At 36.8% G+C, this 21,316-nt stretch overlaps 3 protein-coding genes across 3 annotated transcripts; 2 read left to right on the top strand and 1 right to left on the bottom strand.

The window, feature by feature from the left end:
* Positions 1–906: 906 nt before the first annotated feature.
* Positions 907–3,849, top strand: LOC113762530 (SWR1 complex subunit 2). The gene is made up of 6 exons (XM_027306018.1): positions 907–1,196; positions 1,297–1,366; positions 2,084–2,155; positions 2,379–2,422; positions 2,503–3,020; positions 3,321–3,849. Exons 1-6 carry the CDS (start codon positions 1,117–1,119, stop codon positions 3,614–3,616), a joined length of 1,080 nt encoding a protein of 359 aa, XP_027161819.1. The 5' UTR covers positions 907–1,116; the 3' UTR covers positions 3,617–3,849.
* A 2,282-nt stretch (positions 3,850–6,131) lies between these two features.
* LOC113763653 (homeobox-DDT domain protein RLT3) lies at positions 6,132–15,874 on the bottom strand. Its single transcript, XM_027307534.1, has 16 exons — positions 15,411–15,874; positions 14,563–14,621; positions 14,155–14,460; positions 13,802–13,873; positions 13,495–13,711; positions 13,291–13,391; positions 12,287–12,373; positions 12,059–12,190; positions 11,231–11,371; positions 10,758–10,880; positions 10,199–10,654; positions 9,560–9,973; positions 8,674–9,282; positions 7,730–7,834; positions 7,346–7,571; positions 6,132–6,697 (listed from the first exon to the last, which is right to left on the bottom strand). Exons 1-16 carry the CDS (start codon positions 15,694–15,696, stop codon positions 6,678–6,680), a joined length of 3,354 nt encoding a protein of 1,117 aa, XP_027163335.1. The 5' UTR covers positions 15,697–15,874; the 3' UTR covers positions 6,132–6,677.
* A 2,802-nt stretch (positions 15,875–18,676) lies between these two features.
* LOC113762648 (c-Myc-binding protein homolog) lies at positions 18,677–21,289 on the top strand. Its single transcript, XM_027306196.1, has 5 exons — positions 18,677–18,890; positions 19,704–19,776; positions 19,882–19,930; positions 20,268–20,391; positions 20,951–21,289. Exons 1-5 carry the CDS (start codon positions 18,888–18,890, stop codon positions 21,029–21,031), a joined length of 330 nt encoding a protein of 109 aa, XP_027161997.1. The 5' UTR covers positions 18,677–18,887; the 3' UTR covers positions 21,032–21,289.
* The last annotated feature ends 27 nt before the right edge of the window (positions 21,290–21,316 follow it).

The raw sequence follows: 21,316 nt of genomic DNA, 5'->3' as shown, positions 1-21,316 counted from the left end.
TCGTTTAAGTCATATCTCACTTAATATACAATTTTCTTTTTTTAGTTACCCAAGGAAAAAAAACCATAACGATTTTTGTCACTCCTACTATTCTTTTTAGGAAAGAAAAAGAAAAAAGAGATTGAGTGATGGTATCACAAAGCTGTTGCTAATGTACACCTTTTTGAAATGATATTAAGTAGCATATTGTACTCATTGTTTAAACTTTAATTTTTGCTTATTTCATATTCACGATGTTATAGGACAAAGTAATAAATTTGGGTTTTACCGTTCCGACAATAGGTGTTAAATATATATGTATGAGCTTGTCTTGATTGAATGGTTCATCCCACTTTATAAAAAGTGTGAAAAACCTCTAGTGGTTCTAGCATTTTATGTACCACAATTGACTAATTTTCGTCATTTACGTTGGATTGATTGACGGGTATTCTGCACAATGTCTCGAAAAAATCCCTGTCAAATAATTATGATAATAATCAATACTTTATAGATATTTCTTCTATTTATCCAATGATTTTAAAAATGTAATAAATTCCTCTCTTCTTAAAAATTTTTGCCCAAAATTAGACCCAGTTTTGGTGCCGAATGTATAAGAAGGAATAAAATGAGCATGGTGAATTTGAAAAACCCAATACTTCATAACACACTTCGTACCTTATTAAAAGAAGATTCCTAAATCTACCGCCGCGATATTTGATGCGGACCAAGTTAGACTGGTCCAACAGATTGGGTTGAAGATACTGGGTCCGCCTAATTTGGTTAGGCCTAGTCCAAGACTGACTCAAGGCCCTTCTGCAATGCGAGGAAGAGGGCCAGAGAGCTCTAGACCCGATCCCGTCAAGATTTGGCTATTTATTCAGGCATCCTTAAAGTTACGAGTTTCGACTGCTGCGAAAATGAAATTTAAAACATAAAAATGGAAAAGAAAATGCTTTAAATAGAATTGGAAAGCACCAGGTGTTTCTTGTATAATCGCGCAACAGCTGTTCGATGAAATGCGGCATTGGATTCTTGTGAAAACTGATAAGTGCTTAGGCTAAAAGAAACGGGAATTTCTTCTGGGTTGCTGGAACGTAATTGATCCTGAGTTACAGAAGGAAGGAGAAGGTTTGGAAGATGGAGACTGGAAAAGAAGAGAAAGAGAAGGAGACTCTGGTCTTTCTGGACCGGGCTTCTCGTGCTACTAGAGGCAAACGGTAATTTATTTCCATTGATAAACAATCTTACTGTGTAGTTGTAATTTTTCTAAAATTTTAATCTTTTACGCATTGAAATTGGTATTTTGGACGCTGATAGGATGACAAAATTGCTAGACGACGAGGTAGAAGAGGATGAAACTTTCTGGAATCAAGATGCTCTGAAAGAGGTGTCTTTTTAACCTTTTTTCTTTTGTTTTAGTAGTTATTTTTTTGGGGGATTGCTCAGACCCATATGACTTTTCCGTGGTTTTTACCGGCGTTGCAGTAGTTTGTTCATTCGGCTAACGTATTCATGTTAGTGTTATAGTGGATTGAGCTTTGGTGATTGTGTAGCAGCACCAAAGATGTGTTTTTGGGTCTGAAAAGTGTTGAAAGAAATATAAATAGAGGGAAAGATTGAAGGACGAAACGCAGTTTGTATTGCCGTTTGGGATCAGGTCCTTTCTCATATGAATATAAATAGTATACGCAACTTGGTGCTAAACTAGCCCTGTTGTGTTTTAGCTGAAGCTTGGTGCTCAGTGAGATGAACTGTTATGAGTTTGTCTGCTAGATATGTAAGTAGCATGCATCAAAGCCAAAAGATTCGCTTTAGTTGGAATAGATACTACTGAATACCAAAAGCGGAAAAGCTTTTCGGTGGTGGAAACTCTAAAGCAATATGTAACTGTAATTTTGCAGCGGTTATCATCAAGTGGCTATTCTTTTCGGTGAACAAAGACTGGCTCAAAGGCATAGTGAATACTTATTTTGAAGTTACTCTACTTACGGAATATAGATTGTGCAAGAAAAGGGGGAAATAAAAGAATATTAAAACTTGCTCCTTGCATTTGTGTTTTGAATTTGTAGTTATTTGATGGAGACCTCATCTCTACATTTCTCAGGAAGAACATGACGATGAATATGAAGAAGAAGCAGAGGTTGCTGATGTTTTTGACAGTGACTTTGATGAAGATGTAAGTTCAAAATTTTTGTGCTCGGATTTGTACATTCTATTGAACAGTTGTTTGATCATTGCTTTCTTTTTACTAGATTTCCTTGATTCCAATTGAACCATGGGTACTGGGAGTGGGGAGAAAAAGAATGAAGAAAAAAAGCCTTTTCTACTAATTGTTTAATTTATTCTTCCCATATTTTTTTACTGCTTATCTAATTTTTACAACTCTAATTTAATTTCAGGAACCTGAGCCAGATGAAGAAGTAGAAAATGAACCAGATGATAGGTTTGGCTTCTCATAGTCCCATTTTCTTTAGAATGGATTACTTCATAAATTTTCCTTTTTTTCTGTTCTATTGGTGACAGGACTCGACCAAAAAAGCGACTAATATTCCCAGGAAAGACAATATCTAAGAATAAAAAGAAAAAGAGGGTACATAAATCGGAAAGGGTTCCTCGAGAGGAAGGAACTTCTGAGCAATCCACTCCTCCTGAGCATCATGATGCTCCTGAAGATGTGGAAGTGGAAAGAACCATTAGGAAATCTACTAGAACTTCAGTTATTGTTAAGCAAGCTGAGAGGGAGGCAATACAAGCAGCACTGCAAGCAACAATAAGGCCAATTAAAAAGAAAAAGGAAGGCGAGGAGAAGCGGATGACCCAAGAAGAGATGCTTCTGGAAGCAGCTCAAACAGAAATTATGAACCTTAGAAATTTGGAGCGAGTTTTAGCTAGGGAAGAAGAAGTTAAGAAAAGAGCAGTTGTGCATAAAGCAGTTTACACAGGCCCTCAGATACGATATCTTTCAAGAAATGGTTCTTCATTTCTTGAGTATATGAATGGAGCGTCATTTGAATCAGAGATATCAACAGAATCCCATCCTTGTAAGTGTACTTTCTTTACATGATAGATTGTGTAGTATTGAGGTTTTCTCAATTTTTGCATGCATTTCTAAAAATTGTTTGCGTATGTGCAGTCCTTTCTGGATAACTTTAATGCTTGCGTCCAGTTTTCTACAATCCCCTATGTTGTATTTAATCTCTGGTTCCTTGCCACCGTTATGATTGCTCGCTGCAGAAAATAACTAACTATTGTGAAATGAATCTGACCCCTGCATCTTCCAGAACTCTATAGTTGTAAGAGTCTTAATCTTAATAGTTAATTTCTTTATTATCATTTCACAGACGCAGAAAAAGCAATTTGTGCTGTCACTGGGTTACCAGCAAAATATCGCGATCCGAAGACTGGGCTACCATATGCAACAAAAGAAGCTTTTAAGATGATAAGAGAGGAGCTGTCGGATAAAAGCAAAAGCATTTCAGAGAAAAAAAGCAAGGAACTCCTCTCTGATGCAATTCCTGAGCAAGGATTTTCTCAAAGACGAAAGAGAACAATGTTTCCAAAGAGAGAAACATCATACTTCCGGCCTTTTGCTCGTTTCCGTAGATTTCCTGCTAGTGAAATAGAAGATTCAGAATAGTGACGATGTGAGCTGGTGTTCTATATTTCTTGTCTTCTGTGCATGTATTGACAGATGTTTTGCTAGATCAGGATATTGTGAATACAGAGTTAGGACAGATTTTGTAATCTTTGTTATTAACCAATCGCAGAGCACATAATTAGCACCTGACCAAGATTAAATTACTGAACCCATGAACCAGCCTTCTAATGATGCTGTCCTATCCTATATTTAGTCGTTAACATGTTTCTAAACACGCAAACCCTGTACGCCATTACAGAAGGAGATAATGGCAAATAATATTGCTCTTTGTTTTGGTTCTGCGACCATCTCTGCTCTCACCTGTTAGTGCTGTCGTTGAAGCTCCAACGACAAATTACTAACTTCTGACTGGTGACTGCATCAATGTGAAGCCACCTATGCTCATCTCCAGTATGAGAAACAAGAATTTGAGGGAATTGGACGCGGGGCTGGAGCGGTTGTCAGAACAACCGCTCCGGAAGGTGTAACACCATTTGTACATGGTGTAACATCATCTGTATAAGGTGTAACAATGAAACAACGGCGAGTAACAATAGAACAATATTTTTATGGGTCCCACACGGCATGAAAATCGAGTTACAAGACGTGATCTGAGCCGCACAAATTTTTGAGACCTCATCCAGGCCGTAAACTGCTTGGGACGGTTGTCTCTGACAACCGCCCAGGCCCCTCGTCCGAATTTGAGCGACATGTCAGAGTGTAGCTGTAGGCTTGTAGCTCAGTTTCAGGTAGAATGGTGAGACAACAAATTTTACTTTGGGCTCGGTGCGGCTTGGATTGCAGCTCGTCCATCTCAATAAGCCTTTAGAATCCACCAATAGCTGGAAAAGTCATCCACCAGAAATACTTCCAGCTAAAATGATATATTTTCAGTTGCATGAGCCCGGTGACTTATTTATCAGGTTTTCAAGACATCTTATAAAGTAGAACAATTATGCTTAGTTTTGCACGGGGGTGGGTGACTGCTCCTTGTGCAGAAGGTATCATCTCTTCATCTCACTCCGCATCCTTTTCATCCGAACATAATCAAGAAGCATTAACTCGCAGTCTAGGCGTGGAAAAAAACTTCTTTCAGGACGCAGATCACATCCTTATGCGGATGACATCCAGGAGACACATATTTTGATTAGAAATAGAAGGATGCAAGGCGTGCTGATGCAGGTTACAAACATGTACAATCGAGTTGATGCTTCTGATAAATGAAATAAACTTGCATTCCACTTCTGTTGCTGGCAATGGTTGTCGGATTTTAGTACTTATTTTGTTCGTCTCCAGGCTGGAAATCTCGTTCATTATTCATGAAACCAACAGTAATTACTTTGGGATAACTGATCAAAAGAAAGTTTAGGAAAGAACTGAAGAAAAAGAACAACGGGCGTTTGTCAGACAACTACAATACGATCCTAACGATGACGAGCCCACCGAACAGATCCTGCTCAAGTAAAGGTCGTGGCTGTCCTCCTCAACCTTTCTTGATTAGTGTAGCGCGTTGCTGTTTGAAGGACCTTATGCGGGATCAGAACAACTTTAGCTTAACCTCAAGTAAATCCTCTTCCTCGTGTGACACCTGTTTACCTGAACTTTGATTTGGGAACAGCGCTAAGAACGCAACTCCGCTACTGTTCATAGGCCAGTTTGGGAAAAGCGCTGAGAACGTAACTCGGCTACTGTTTACACGCCCAGCACCTGAGATCGAATCTAGAATAAAAACAAGGGATAATTTCAGAAACCTCCCCTGAGGTTTCTGACAATTTTACTGAGCTCCGCTAAGGTTTTCAAAAATTATACCTACCTCCTATGATTTGATAGTTTTAGTAACAAAACCTTAAAAATAATATTGACTTGATCAAATTTTTAAATGGATATCCAAAAATACCCTTATGTAATGAGTTTTAATTTATTTTCTATCTAATAATAAGATTATTCAGTATAATTATAAGAAAAAAATACCAAAATTTTCATGTCCATTTAATAAATAATTATAATAATAATTTTATCACTATGATAGGATACTTATGATGGTATTTTATCATGAATTGAGATTATAAGATAGAAAAGAAATATTAAAATAATTCAATTAGAGTTTATAAATTTTTTGAGTAATTGGATTATCATAATTTAGTGGTGATTTTAGGTTTTTTTAAATTTATTGTTAATTTTAATACCAAAAAATAGAAAATAAAGATCAACAAAAACATTACATTACATATAAGTTAACTCATAAAAAAATCACTAGTTCAACATTTAATTACAATAAAAATTAAAAGTAATAGTGGTAATTTTACAGTTTTATTGACAAAAATTTTTAAAAAAAGGAATAAGAAGGAAAAAGAATGAAAAAAGAATTTGAAAAATCATTCTAATTATAAACATACCAAACAAGGAAATTTCATTAAAATATTTAAGAATATTACTGTCATTTAAATAATAAAGGAGATATGTGTAATTTTTAAAAGCTCAAGGAAGATAAATGAAATTGTTAAAAACCTCAAGGGAGGTTTCTGAAATTATCCCTAAAAACAAGTATCAAACATTGTTTGGTCTGATGGCCAAGGCTACGAAAGCTGGTTTTACAGAGTGGATTTGGAATCAGAACAAAATTTTATTTCCACCTTTCCAAAAGAGAATTTCAGCACTATTTGATACAGAATGAGGTGCCATGATTTCAGCAAATGCACTTTTGGCAGATACAAGCGTCACAAAATTGTAGATCGTGGGGAGCCAATACTCATGCTTACTATTTAACTGCTGTACACTAACAGATCACTCAGGTATTCAGGTACCAGCCGAAACCATTTGTACAAATATTGAATGAGCCTGGGAAGATAATGGTGTCTTTTTCCTCCAGAAACCTAGAAAAAGTAGCCACTGATTTACACTGTATTCAGTCATCTTCAATGGGTTGCGGATCATAACTATCTTCGATGAGTTGCGTAAACAACCATACGAGATCAGCATAGACAACCATACGAAGTGAATAGGAGTGGAAATCTTCCTGCTATCACTGCATTACTTTTCCAACCTTCCGGAACAAAAAATACTAATGTGCAGCGCTGCTCCCTGAATGCAGAAAACGTTCAAGAATTTGTTACTAGACACCAGGGAGAAAAAAGTAATAAACATGAAAACTATGAGTTGACATACAAATAAAACTTTTGGAAGGGAATCCATAAAGAGGAAATCATCACCAGACAGAATGAGTGTGCCACAGTGACAGTTACTTCAAAATAAAATGTTACCAGCAACCCAATCTCGGTTGCCTATGGGTATCAAATGCACGCCTATAGGATCAGTTTTCTGCTGTTGTGAAAGCAGCAAAACAAACCCTCTTACACAGCAAAAATTTAAGAGGAAAGCATGAGTTCATGCCTTTGGTCTCCAACCAAAAAAAAGAAAACAAAAAAAGAAGATATTATACTGGATCTTTATCAAAACAAAAGGACATGGGTTAATAAACAAGCAAATTTACCTCAGTTACAAATTTATCAAGCAATATGTGAAGAACTAGAAATGGGTTTTGTTTGCAGCCAAGAGGACAGAAAGAAAGTGGGAATAATAACTGTAGAAGTTATACAGTACCATTAGAAAATTCTATGCATTTCATACCACTATGTAATTTATAGTTATGATGCTTACATAACACCTTGCATTCTGTAAAAAGTACAAGAAAGAAGCACTGGAGTATTGCCATCTATAAAACAAGCATACCTTCAAGTCTTCTAATTACTTCCAATTTATTCTGAGATTTAACTCTTTCAAGATGAGGTGCAATCAACTCATCCAATTTCACCAACCAAAATGCAAATGCAGAAGACGTCTGTGGCATGGTTGGAAAGCTAGAAAGAATATCTTCCATAACACAATTTGACTCCACAGAATCATCACATTGGTAGAAACTGTCCTCATTGATAGCACTGACAAAGTCACCAATAACCTACCAAAAAAAGGAGGCAACATTAATGATCTGCATATCCCAAAAATTAAATTTTTAATGACAGATTAACAATTGTTTGTCAATGATATAAACCAATTCTAGACAAACTAACAAATTATCAAAAAAAACATAGCACAATAGATGACTGTATTATTTACCTGCAGGCACTCTGCCAACGTTGAGGCACGTCGTAACCTTTTCACCCAAAGATTATGAGCAGATTTTGCCCATGAATCAACCAATAGGTCTCCAGGCATAACAGACTGCAAACAATCATTTTATACAAGAAAATTTAGTGCAGGATAGATATAAATAAACTGCAACAAATGCATTCATATTAATAGTAAATCACAATTCAATAGAAAAGTATTGACCCAACCCACTATTTGGGTAGACATGATTTCGATTCAGTTGTATGACCTAAAAACCTTTTTCATTCACTGTTGCTTGTCTCCTCACCGAGTCAAAGGTAGCTGACTACTAAATGAACCAGAAATCTTTTTAATACAATCCCAGATACCCATTCATTTCTTCATGGACGGACTTCACTACTCTTTGTAATTACAAATGTCGAGTTATTTCAATCCTTCCACTCTTTCCCACAGCACATTTTCTTTTTCCATATGCTTCGGTTTCTTGGCATCCTTTCACCAATGACCAACACCAGTTGGATGCCAAGACAATTCAGGAGAATTCTGACTCATAGTCTGTAATGAGAATAACACAGAGGACAACTCACTCTCAGGAGCAATATAACGTTATTCTACAACTTATGCTGATACTGGTTTGAAAATGTTCCCAATAATTTGAGTTAACCTACTCTAGCCCATTCTCTTATCAAGTATAACTATCAATTAGCTAAAATAGGTCACCCTGCCTTAGGTAGGAGTTCTAACATCTGGATTGAGGCTGCAAGAGAAACTAAATCACAGAATGTGATGGCTACAACAGCAGCTCTAAACATCTAGGTTGATCAGGAGTATGAGTCCATGTAAAAGGTCACTAATTCTTTAACTATCTAATATGTGCAGGAGGCAAACTGATTAAAAATTTGAAGCGTTTGTGCAGTATTTACTAATGCAAAACTAGATTGTAACCCCACCTCGATTGCACAAATTGCAGCTTTGAGTGATTGCAACTGTGAAGATAGGACTTTATGCCTTGGAAACTTATTAACATCCAAGTTTCCCCGACACGTGGCAGTATGAACTGCATATCTCTCTTCTAGATCAAAATCAAGCTCAAATGTGGTATGGCAAACCTTACAATGCTTCTCATCTCGCCAATAGAGGTCATGGCAATGTTCACATCTTGTAAGAGAATCAACATATGACCTTTTGCCATGCTTAACAGCATTTAGGTTAGAATAAAATGATTTCCATATCCATCTATCAAACGCTTGAGTAAGATTCCATCTATGTCTCTGTTGTTCTGCTTTCCTCATTTCAAAAACAACAGCACCCGAGGGAACATCCTTCTGAACTTCAATCAATGATAGGTTGTTGTCAACATCTGACACAGCTGACAAACTATCTTCTCTGGACGTATTCTGATCAGATTGATCAGAATGGTTTAGCTGCCCGATTCCAGCATCATTTACTACATTGGACATTGCTCGGCAGAGATATAGTTCTCGTTTCTCCAAGGACGACAAGAGGAAAGCCTCACGTTGACCCCTGCGATCCAGAGATGACACTAAACTACACAAAGCCTGCAATTATATCAAAACACGCTAGCAAAATTAAATTAAAAAAGGTGAAGCAAAAATCCATATAAAGGTAATAACGAAATCCAAAAAACAGTGAGTTTGTTTGGATTGGAGTTTATTTAGATAATTTATTTGAGAAAATTACTGTAGCACTTTTAGCACTTTTTGTGATGTGATATATGTGAGATAAAAAAGTGATTAGGAAGATAAAAAGTGATTGAAATTTGTGAAGTAAATTTTTTTATTTCAAATCTTTCTAATCCAAACACACCCACAGTACCTCTTCATTATCAATGAACTCCCAGTTTCCATCTTCGGAGGATTCAAAATAAATTCTCTTATGCCCAGGATCAGATCCATTACAAGGGCCCAAGAAAAGCCAGTATCTATTATACCTACGGTCGGAACCCAGATATATAGACTGCATAGGATGTAGGTCTTCTGAAGCTTCCATTTCTCTATTATCCTTTCTCATGCTACATGACCTCTCTCTCTCAGAAGTCTTTGACATAAGAACCAAAGAATCAATAGGATTAAGCACTGATGTTGAAGAAGCATCTCTGCCATTTGCACCACAATAGCCCCCAGCTTGTCTGGGAAAGTTATACTGCTTAGCTGTTGATCTCTTTATTTTTGCACCAGTACTATGTTGAGTCATATTGGGCACAAATGTAGTAATAGCTGCCACTGGATCCTGCTCAAAAGCATATATTCATTCAACATCCATAAACCATACAATGCATTTGTAAAATATAAGTAGCCTTAACAAACATGTGTCTTTACCACCGAACCAACTAATAGAAAAAAGACAATAAAATGAGCATATATCTACAAATGAAACAACAAAAATGATTGTTAACAACTAGGAAACAGGGACTAGACAAAACATCTTATAACGTCTAAATGAAAGATGGACTACCTCTAGTCTAACACTGGATCCGGAACTGACAAGATCAATTAATGCCAGCAAAGCACACAGCTTCTCTTCAATGCTTAAATCTGAATATTCACCTTCCATGAGACCCAGCAACCAAACCTCCCCTGGATGGCTTTCATCAATTTCAGTGGAAACTGTCAGCATATTGTTAGACATATAATTTTTCCTCCGTCTTAGTTTATTTGAACGGGAACTCCTGGTCTCACACTCGGAGTCCTCAGCACTGCTGTGGCCCCCACCTGTATCAGAGTCATCATCAACACTTCCAAAGTCTTCAGAATCTGATGGAAAGTTTTCAGATTCCTTGATAGCAGGATTAACACGCAAGCGATATCCAGAAGAAGAAATCCTTTCAAATAAGGTAATGTCACTAGACAGCGTTGAGCTTATTAAAAGTTCTAGCTTATCGGCTGTAGCAGCTATATTCAATTCTGCAATCTTCACAATAAAATAGATAATAAGTACTTACAGATAATTGACATCAAGAATGAAAACACTATTCGTCCTTTCCAGGATTAAAGTTTTTGCCACATTGACTTACTGATGGAATTTTTGTCAATTCAGAAACTTTCAGTCCGTTATTTCCGTGGTTTAACAAGACACTAAATAGTTCACCCTTTAGCGTTCCAGGACTTAAGCCATATTTTGCCATAAGGCTGACTTCCTATAAAACAAAAACAAGCAAAAAAACTCATGAGAACAGAGAAAATAACACAATCAATAATCCATAACTGACAAACAAAATCAACTCTTTTTTAACCGCACTCCCACTCCCTCACCCCAAAAAAAAAATAATAATACTCCTCCAAGTGGCAACCCTTTTTCCCCTGCCAATAGGGGCAGCCCGTTAATAGTTATAACTGTTTGTTTTTACATCAGGCTTAACAAAGTATTATGTGACAGAAAACCGAACATATTTTCCAAAAATATTTTAGCATTCCATCCTTCTCTTAAGTATGTGATGGCACAACAAGAATAAGCCAAGAAGAGAGTTTCTTTGGAAACTTAAAATACCTTGTTGCGAGCTTCCCCAGGTGATCTAACGCATTTGGAACCAAAACCAGCTGCAACTAGCACCTGTCGTAATATCTCAGTCCAAGTCAAGGCATTCAGCGCTCTTTGCCACAATTCCAGGAGAAACTTTTCTTGATCAATCTGTCAAAATCATGGAAAAGAAGATATTTAAATTTTTAGAGAAGATTTATCCCACAAGAGGGCCTTGATGCCAAAAAACCATTGACATAAAGCAATTATGACCATACCTAATATCACAATGCTCGCTACTGGTATGAGCCTCATTTCCTTTCATATTCACTTTTATTTATGCTTATAATTTGGGGAAATGGACATCGAATGATCAAGTTACTTGCTTAGGGACTAGCATTAGCATCAGTAACAAAAAGAGAACTGTTCAAAGTATCTGAAAACATGAAGACTGAGAAAATACGAAATGAAACAATGAAAATTGTTGGAAATATGTAAATTGCAGTTAATACAATCTACCAACACCTAACAAGCAAGCAAAAAACACTTTTCTTTTCTTTCCTCCATAATTTGCAGAAGTTTTAGGTTAAGCTTTTTTCCATATGGAAGAAATAGATCTCTCCATCTACATTCTGGTTCAGAGCGTCCCCCACAAACATAACATGTACTGCTGTTGATTTACAGATGACATACACAACAGAAAGACATTAAAAGTCATGTAGCGTTTGATTGCATTTATGCAGCTTCTGTAGTTATGTTCAAGGGGAGCAGTTGCATATATATCCACAAAAACGTGATAAGAATAAAATCTATCACACCCTTCCACCAAAACATTAAGGACTCATATGGAATACTTACTGAGTGAAGCAACTCCAAAAACTTGGAATTTTTGCTTGAATGAGAAAAAAATCCACTGTTAAGCTCCATTTCAATGTCGGATAAAAGAACCTTCAGAAGGGCTAAATGAACTTGACCAAGCAGCAAAGAGTCCTAAATGCCAAAAGAACTGGAAGTCATGAAAAATTGCAAAGCCCAATGACAACAGGAACCAATAAAATTTTATTACAAGCAACAGTCAGAACTCACCTTGTCCTGAAACCCTTGAGCAAACTCATCAAAAGTAAAGGAGCAAACATCAATTTTCAGAGCATACGTGCAAAGGAAATGGAAGACCTGCACAAAACAATCTCCTGTACTCAGCAAAGCAACAAAGTACTGTGTCTTTAATTAAATCCACCACTGGACGCTTCACAAACTGGAAATATGGGAAATGAATACTGTGCAAAACTAGAGAGAGAGAGAGAGGACTACCAATATATATATACATATACATACTCAGCTAAGTGCATGATTTATGCATTATTACAACTTCATGCAGATCGTAGATATTTTCGTAATTACGGATACAGATGCAGAAACATCCTTCTCATTTTATTTGATAGTGAACATTCCAATTCATAGAACCAAGGCTACCATTTAAATTCTTGCCACATTACTATGTGTTTTCTTTTTATCCTGAATATCAAGCAGCTACTAGGCAGCCAAAGATCATCGTAAGACACAGGGTTTGTTTGGACAGCTGATTATTTTCCCAAATATATTTGCTTACATCATCATTACAATTTCCAATACACCTTTTCATCTTCCCAATTACCTTTTATCTCACATACATCACATCACAAAAAGTGCTACAGTAAAAATATCTCAAATAACTTACAATCAGAATAATAGCCAGCAAGTCATGGCAGTGGAAAGATAAAAGATCTTAGTCATCGTTCCCAATTTTGAAAAACAACATGGCAGATTAATGCTGAATAGAACATTAAATACCATCAGTCTACTATGTCTATTCGGATGAAAAGTTTGAAAGAGCTACAATTATCACGGGAATTCATTTGACGCCAGAGCATCACAGCAATAAACACTAACCCAGTTTTGCAATAAGGCTCAAAACACATGAAATCCAGTACGACAAGAAATTGATATGTTAAAGTAAAACTCATGTGCCATTAGTGGTCAATCAAAAGCCCAAGGTACTTGATTTGAAAGCACTAAATAGATGAAACAAAAAGTGAATTTCAGCCATCTACCTTAAAAAGTTTCTTAACAAGCTCTGGAGAAGAATCCCAAGGTTGTCCATACAGGGGTCGTTTCATTACAACAGAATCCGGAGGAAACTTAGCAAGCAAATCTAGCAGAGAATCACAAGAATACACTTTATCAGATTTATTCTTATAGAAACTAGAGTAGAAAAATTTAAGAAGCTAATCACAGCGAGGGACTGGGGTAGTAACCTTTGCAAAGGGAACAACCATGAGAACCATTAGTAGCAAGGTGTGCAGAGCAACTTAATGGATTTGGTCCAGCTTGCAATTCTTTGAGTTCCAGCTCTTCATCATCCACCAGATTTACTAATTGGTCAAGGTTTTCTTCGCATGTCAATCCTTCAAGAGCCAGTTCACATTTTTCCTTGCGAGCCTGCTTCCGTTGTTCAAATCTCCCACTTGCACCCTGGAAATGTACCATAAAAGATCTAAATGTAACTACTAATCCAACAGAAACGTCAATTAAAACAATCTCCTATCCAGGGCAGAGATATACCATGCCATGAATTTCCTTTCGACATCTTACAGAAGCCTTCTTCTTCTCCTGTAATCTTTTTCCTAATTTTCTCTGCATACAAAAGAACTTGTTTCATTAACATTTTGGATGGATAAGAGATTACATCAAAAGCCTAAAAGCTAGTGTCAAACAGAAATTTCAAAATTTGTCATTAAAAGATTCCTTAACGGAACTTGATTGAAGTGCTATTTCATCGTCCTATACACATCAATGTATTCGCTAAAAAACCATAATGCAAAAGTCTCCCTAACAAGTGTGGATTGAAACACTTTTAGAAATAAAATCTATTTGAAAAATTTATAAACCTATAAAATGTGAATAAGATGACTAACCATAAGAGACTGCCTCCGTTGCAAGCTCTTCTTTTTTGCTAGGAGAGAGAAATTTGAGAATGTAGAACTTCCAATGCCAGTAGGAAAATCTCCACCATCAGGGTTAGTTACTCGCCAAACAGTCATTAAACCTTTCCCAATTCCATGTTTTTTCATAGGAGCGCTCTTCTTAGTCATCAAACCTTTCCCAATGCCATGTCTCTTTACTGGAGTGCCATTCTTGGCCATCAAACCTTTCCCAATGCCATGCTTAATTGTAGTACTTCTTGGCTCAGGACAAGCTTGGTAGTCCAAAGGTGTAGAAACCTAGATAAATGAAAAGAAAATGATATACAACAGCATAATAAAAAAATCAATTTAGATATTTCCTTCCCATACATCAGAATACCCAGATTTTTCTTTTGGTACCTTTTGCCTTTTAAATGTTCTTTGGTTCTCTTGGCAGGTGCGGTGAGACTTTCTGGAGCCTGATCGCACATAAGCAGATCAATGACACGAGTGAGGTAAGCACAACGATAGATATCCACATTGACATACACTACATAACAATAAGAAACAAGCAATATATTATATAAAAATAAGTATGATGGTAAAGAATGTATAAACTCAAAGCAGCGTGAATTATAGGTTCACCAGCTGGTCACATAAACTGTTAAAGAGCCACAAACAGATTCCTTTATCTCCTTCATTTTATGGTTGCGTGGGAGAAAACGGGGCATTGCAAGTTCTAACTATCTAGTAAATTAAATTTGTGTGGTTTCACGTCCAAGTCCCAATATGCTGCCGGACGTAAACAAGAGAAGGCAACAGCATCCTCAAGTAAAATATTTCAACCTTTTTAGTAATCAGAAGCCTTACAATTTCACAAGCCCAGGATCAAATTACTGTTACAATCAACAGTAAAATTCAAAATTTTCTTGATATCCATATATAGATAACGTACCAACTGGATTTAAAGTACTACAAATGATCGATAAAGAGTTCCAAACGCGTAAAAATCAATCTTTTTGGCTATGAAGAATCCTTATAAATTGCACAACTAACCATTTTACTTGACGCAATTTCAACTGACTCGGGAACTTCATGAATTGAAAATGTTACCCACACAGTCATCAATTATTCGAACCATAGCCTAAGTAGACATACAATAACTAATTTCTTGTATACATCAACGATAGAATACTCCCGCGATTAATCCCAAAAATTTCAAAACAAATACTCATTTCAAATAGAAAAACCAAAATCAAGACTCCCACCTGGCCTGCAATAACGAAAGGCATTTTCCGGAAGGGAATCGAACTCGACGCCAAGAGCGGGGCCATCCTTCCTAAAAATCTTCTGAAGAATATAATCTGAATTAAACAAAACCTCCTGAAGCCTTAGCCGATAATCATTTTCATTCATAAACTTTTGCTGCTGCTGCTGCCTTTTTCCCGCCTTTTTACAGTTTCTGTGATTACTATTACCATTACCTCCATTTTTAAATGCACACTCATCAAAATTCTGCTTATTACCACCCTGCTTTTTCCTCTTTGTAGCCATGGATAGAGAATTGATGCCTTCTTTAATTACAGTTTTGAACTAGCCATGAAATTTATGGGGGATTGAGTGCCGTAGGGGCCTAGGGTGGGGATAAGGAAAAAAGTTTCAGTTTCTGTGACTGTAACACTGTAAACGAGTAGAGGAGTGGAGAAGAGAGAGAAGACAGGGGGTTTGGAGAGTAGGGTTTTGGGTTTTGGTTGAGGATTTTTTTAGATGATTCTTTTATACTTTTTTCCTTTTTTGGCCTTTTTTCTTAAAGGAAATATCTTTGCTTTGAACCGGGCTCAGTTGGGTAAAAGAAGTATTGGGCGAATCGGCTCTAAACCAGCCCAATCTTTACTTCTTCACAAATTTGCAATAAGGTCCCCTGAATGATTGTGTAATCAAATTGTAGTCTTCTCTTTATCTGATTATTGCAGATAACCCCCACTTAGTTCGATTGCATCCTTCAAGTTGTGAAATGGCATTGATCCTTTTTTTTTTCTCCTTTCTACCAATGGTGTTAATCCCTTTTTTTCCTTTTTTTTTACCCTTCTATCCATTCTCACGTTCTTCATACCCTAAACTATCAGACACAGAATTCAAACTTTGAACCTGACAGCGAAAAAATTCTAAAAACCTTTTCCTAATCTTGATCCCACGATATAAATGCCAATATTGTCCCATTTTGCTCTTTATCTCTAATATATTATTCTTTTCCTATTATCCAATTATCATTAGAATCATTGTACCAATGTCAAGTGATTTGTGTTAGTACGTTTTAGCAAGTAATTTTTGTATGGGTTCAATTATCTAAACTCAATGGTATATCTTGTTCTTTAATCGTAGCAAATAATTTTAGTGTAGGGCCAATTATCTAAATTCAATTGTATATCATCGTCAACAAATAGATGGTACCATGTACAATTTTTAAACAAAATCACCTCAATGTTAATGTATAATTTGCTAAACCTCGAAACACTTTCCTGTAATCGCAACATTGTATATGTATGAAAATGTAGAATAGATAATATGAAGAACATGTGTCAACAATGAAATTCATTAAAGCTTCTCCCCCATAGATGACTTGGCCTCGGAATGAACAATGTCGAGAATAATTAAGGTGATTGCTTGCGTGGAAACAGTACTGGAAATTCAAGAAAGAAAAACTAGAGCAAAAGAACAAGATATATAAGGATCATTCTAGGATCATTTTCTTTAATCTCCTTTCTTTCTGTTGTGTTGAAAGCGTGCCATAGAATGATATATAAGGACATTGTGCTGTGTTAGTAGTTGAAATATATATATATATATATATATATAATTTTTTTTTTTTTACTGAAATGATAGTTTTTTATTGATGGAAAGCTAAATCGTACAATTCTTGAACAAAGGCTCATATTGAACATTGAACTTTACAATCGTGTACTATGACACGGAGGAATCCAGCATTCCTCATCTTGTGTTAAGCTAAAGGCATATTTGCCAATCATTCTACTTCTTATACTACTCTCATTTGAGGACAAAATAAATGAGTATTTCAAAAACAACAACAATCTTAAACTGTGAATGTCCTCCAGTTGAGCAAAAATTCTGATATCTTTAGTTTTCTTGGTCTTCAAAAGATGTAGCAACTTCGGTCAGTTCGGTGATGAAATTTCCAGTTTAACTTCTTGACATTGCTGCTCCATCGCTTTGCTCAGTGCCAGTTTGAAAGCTTGTGCATAGTTCAGCAATATTTCGTCTGTACTTCATTCTCTCAAGACCCAAACATCTTGTGTATTATCAGCCTTCAAAGCTATTACGCATATTCCTAGCGCCTTGTTTTACTTCTAGCTGTTGATTTCAATGCTTATATGTTCCTGTGATTTCCATCATCAGTGTTTGTCGGTGCTTCCTGCTCCACTGTTGTTGTTTCCTGAATGCTCATTCGTTTATCCTTTTTCTGAGCTCCTACAAACTCCATCCACTCTGATTGAGCTTTTTGTACACTTTCAAAAGGGTGTTGAACTGTTGATGTTTACCATTAAAGATGTTGTCATTCCTTGCTTTCCACAGTTGCCAAAGAATATTAACTATGTGGTTAGCACCTCCGATTCTGCTTTTAGCTTCCAATAGGCCACTCCACCATTTGCTAAAAGTCCCCTCTGCAGTGTGATATGCCTTCCCACTACAACGGTGCTATCCTCCAAACCTGCTATGCTCTGTTGCAAAAAAAGAATAGGTACTCTACAGTTTCCACATCTTCTCCAGAGTTGTTGCATATTGGCTCTTCCTTTCTGGTTCTGCTGTATATAAGCTCATTCACTGGCAATGCCTTATTCGGGCATCTCCAAATGAATGTCCTTAGCTTACTTTTCATGTCCAATTTCCACAGCTGCTTCCGCTCCTTTTAATTTTGGCCAGTTGAGTTGGGCTCATCCCTTTCATTGTGTCTCTCTTGATTCGCTCCTTCTTCCCTACTCAGAGCTTTGTAAAATGATTTCACAGAGTACTGACCATTGCTGGCCTGCTTAATGTCCAGAAACGGCCATCTTCTCTCCCTGCTAGACTGATTGAGATTTTCAAAATTTTTGAGGCATCCTTGATGTTGAAGCTTCTAAAAACTAGTGGTTTATTCCGCCTGCAGTTAATGATCAATTCTTCCACTTTCTGGAGGTTGCGGTTGTGAGGCTTCCTTGTTGGTAGTTTGCCATTGTGACTGCTAGGTAGTCAACTGTCCTCCCATATTCTAGTACAAAATGGTGAGAATTCAATTCACGTGCACACTGGTTTGGACTGAAATTTTTAAAGAAATTTTTTTTTATATGATCATATTTTTTAATTATTTTTTTATTTTATATATATTAAATTATTTATTGTAGCATATTTTTACAAAAATTCCGTAAAATAACAGTGCAAATCCAAACATTCTCCAAAGTTGAAAGTTGAAAAAGGCCTAAGCCGGAGGCGTCAAATAACCACGTGGATGTCTCGTGCTAACCATTAAAACTGAAAGGACGAAAGGAAAGCATGAAGCATAAGAGTAACCGGGTACTTTGTGATTTGTGAACAAAGGACAATCACGGGGGGCATAATCAGGAGGTGGAGTGGAGTGGATTGCAGGCAACTCTGCGAATCGAGCAGGAAGATCCAACCAAGATCCAATTACGGCATTGGTACTGGCTGAAGTCACTAATGCACTAAAGAAGAAGCAAGCTTTATAATCGGAAATGGTAAGACAGTGACAGCCTTCCCAAATCTCAAAATTTTTTGGTCTGTTTCCGGAATCGCCTACTTACTTCAGACGCGCTTTACTTGCTGATCTCTTACTCAGTTTCTTGACATCTCAAGAGACCCTTTTTAGATATGAAGAATATTTCACACTGCATTGTTTTCATATCCGTAGTTTATTATGCTAATATAAAAGAAGGAAAAGAGCCACAAATTGCTAGCTCAATAGTTTGGGTTTTATCATATGGGTATCTACTGGGTTAGAGTTGGATCAATGCAGGTAACAAAATTCAGATAAGCTTGGGATGTAGATAGACATTAATTATGGAGAATTATATGGCAACTTTTTTTCAAAACCTGATTTGTTATGCTTAAGTTTTCGGAATTTTGGGACACACAAGAAGAAATGCGTTAACCGTGGAATGTACATTGCCATCAATTTGCTTAGTTATGAGTGACTGTGTGGTATATGTGACTTGAGGAACTCCGTTGCATCCAAGTTGCTCTTGTTAACTCGTTGAATCTTGGAATAAGTGGTTCAAAAGGAAATGGTAACAATCATGGGCCTCATGGTTTATGGGTTAGTCCTAATTGAGTAATTGGAAGGAAATGAATAAATGATTATTACTTGAAAAGATTGAATCTGTGTGGCCTCTTCTCAGCTGTGAAGCATATGGAGTTCCCAAGCTGTCTGTGTTGTCATTTATTAGGAGATTGTATGGAAATATATACTGGATCTTTTGTGCTTAGGCTGGTTAGAGATTGCAAGCTAGCGACTCTCCCCCATGTAACTAAAATTTGTGTGCTTTCGGTAGGAAAAGGAAGCAAAGAAGGAAGCTTTCAGGAAGTATTTGGATTCCAGTGGAGTTCTTGATGCTCTGACCAAAGGTTTTGGGCTACTTCTGATTTCCTCCAGTGTGCAGTAGTAAAACTAATAATTCCATTCCCCAATTCTCTGACTAAGTATTTTTGTATTTCTCTGGCACATTGTAGTTCTTGTCGCGCTATATGAACAGAGTGATAAACCTTCCTCAGCGATGGAGTAAGTGTGATCAAACTCGCCCTGTATTGCAATTGTTTGCTTGACTTTGAGTAACTGTTTCCCTATATGACTGTAAAAAGAGCTTATATACTAAATTACTTGATTTGCAATAACTAGCAATCAGCGAAAGTATTGACGTGATTGTTTATGGCTCTGTTGATGGTCCATCTACCAAACTTCTGTATACCGAACTGGAGCTGCATCTTCAGCTGCATCAATCATATGAGTTGTCGTGTTCAATTATTACTGGACATGCCTACCATGCTTCCATCTCCTCATTGACAAAATACCGTTCCTTTCAATTATGTTCATGTTCAGATTGGCTTCCCTTTGGCAGGTTCATCCAACAGAAATTAGGTGGTCCAACTGTGGCCGAGTATGAAAAGCTACGAGCTGAAATATCTGATTTGCAGATAAGATTTAATGAGCTTTCGGCAGCACACCAAGATAAATGTAGGGAGGTATTGACTTACTTCTTTTTCTGCTTTAGTTGTTTATGCGGTCTGCTTCTTACTGTCCGCCAACCCCAGTTATTCTCTTTCCATTAAGACTGGGAATCAGGAACCTTGATTGACAAATAGAATACATTCATGCCAATTCATGGACCAAATGTTCTTGAGAACCTTGAATTATCACTCTCGGTCAACTCATATCTCTCTTTGTGCAGTTTCTTATTATATAATCTCTTATGAGGTGTGCTCATTTTCGAAAAGAGGTAATCTCAACCAAATAAATGCATATATCACCTTAACTTCTGCATCTGTCCGTAAGAGCAGGTGGATTACGCAGATTTCTCATTTACTATTAAGATTTCTATCAATGTTAAGTTTCCTGGCTGGCATATACGCATCTACTCTGCAATTAGGATGCCAACGTACCTTTCTAGTCGTAGATTGTTAGAGGAATCCTCCTGAGGTCATACATTTGGCTGTTTCATGGAATCATGGCTATGCACATGTCTCTCTAATGGATCAGAACGAATTTGAATTGATATCTTGCCTGTTTATCCATGCTTGGCAGCTGGAAGAATTGAAGAACTCACATGCAGAGGGCACTTCCAAACAGATGATTGAGGAGGGAGTTTCAAAAGAGGATACTTGAGAAAGCACAACAAAATTTAATCCAGTTTGTGAGGAGTGTACATGTATCTGTAATGGATCTATTTCGTAAAACAGTGTGATGCGTATGCCGGTTTCTTAGTTCTATTTTATTCATCTCTTAACTACTGTGATCTGTGAGAGATCACTGCTGAGTCGGTTTGTCTGCTAACTGGAAATATGGCAGGCAAAGCTGCTGACATGTATCACCTTGACTCGGTCCATCAATTTTGTCTATACCACTTCTCCAGCACTGCACTCCTGAGGAGATCAGTCCTTCTTCCGATTC

Source organism: Coffea eugenioides, chromosome 2, assembly GCF_003713205.1.
Source record: "Coffea eugenioides isolate CCC68of chromosome 2, Ceug_1.0, whole genome shotgun sequence".
NCBI lineage: Eukaryota > Viridiplantae > Streptophyta > Magnoliopsida > Gentianales > Rubiaceae > Coffea > Coffea eugenioides.
The sequence above is the reverse complement of the archived record's forward strand: the minus strand, read 5'-3'. Positions and strand labels throughout refer to the sequence as shown.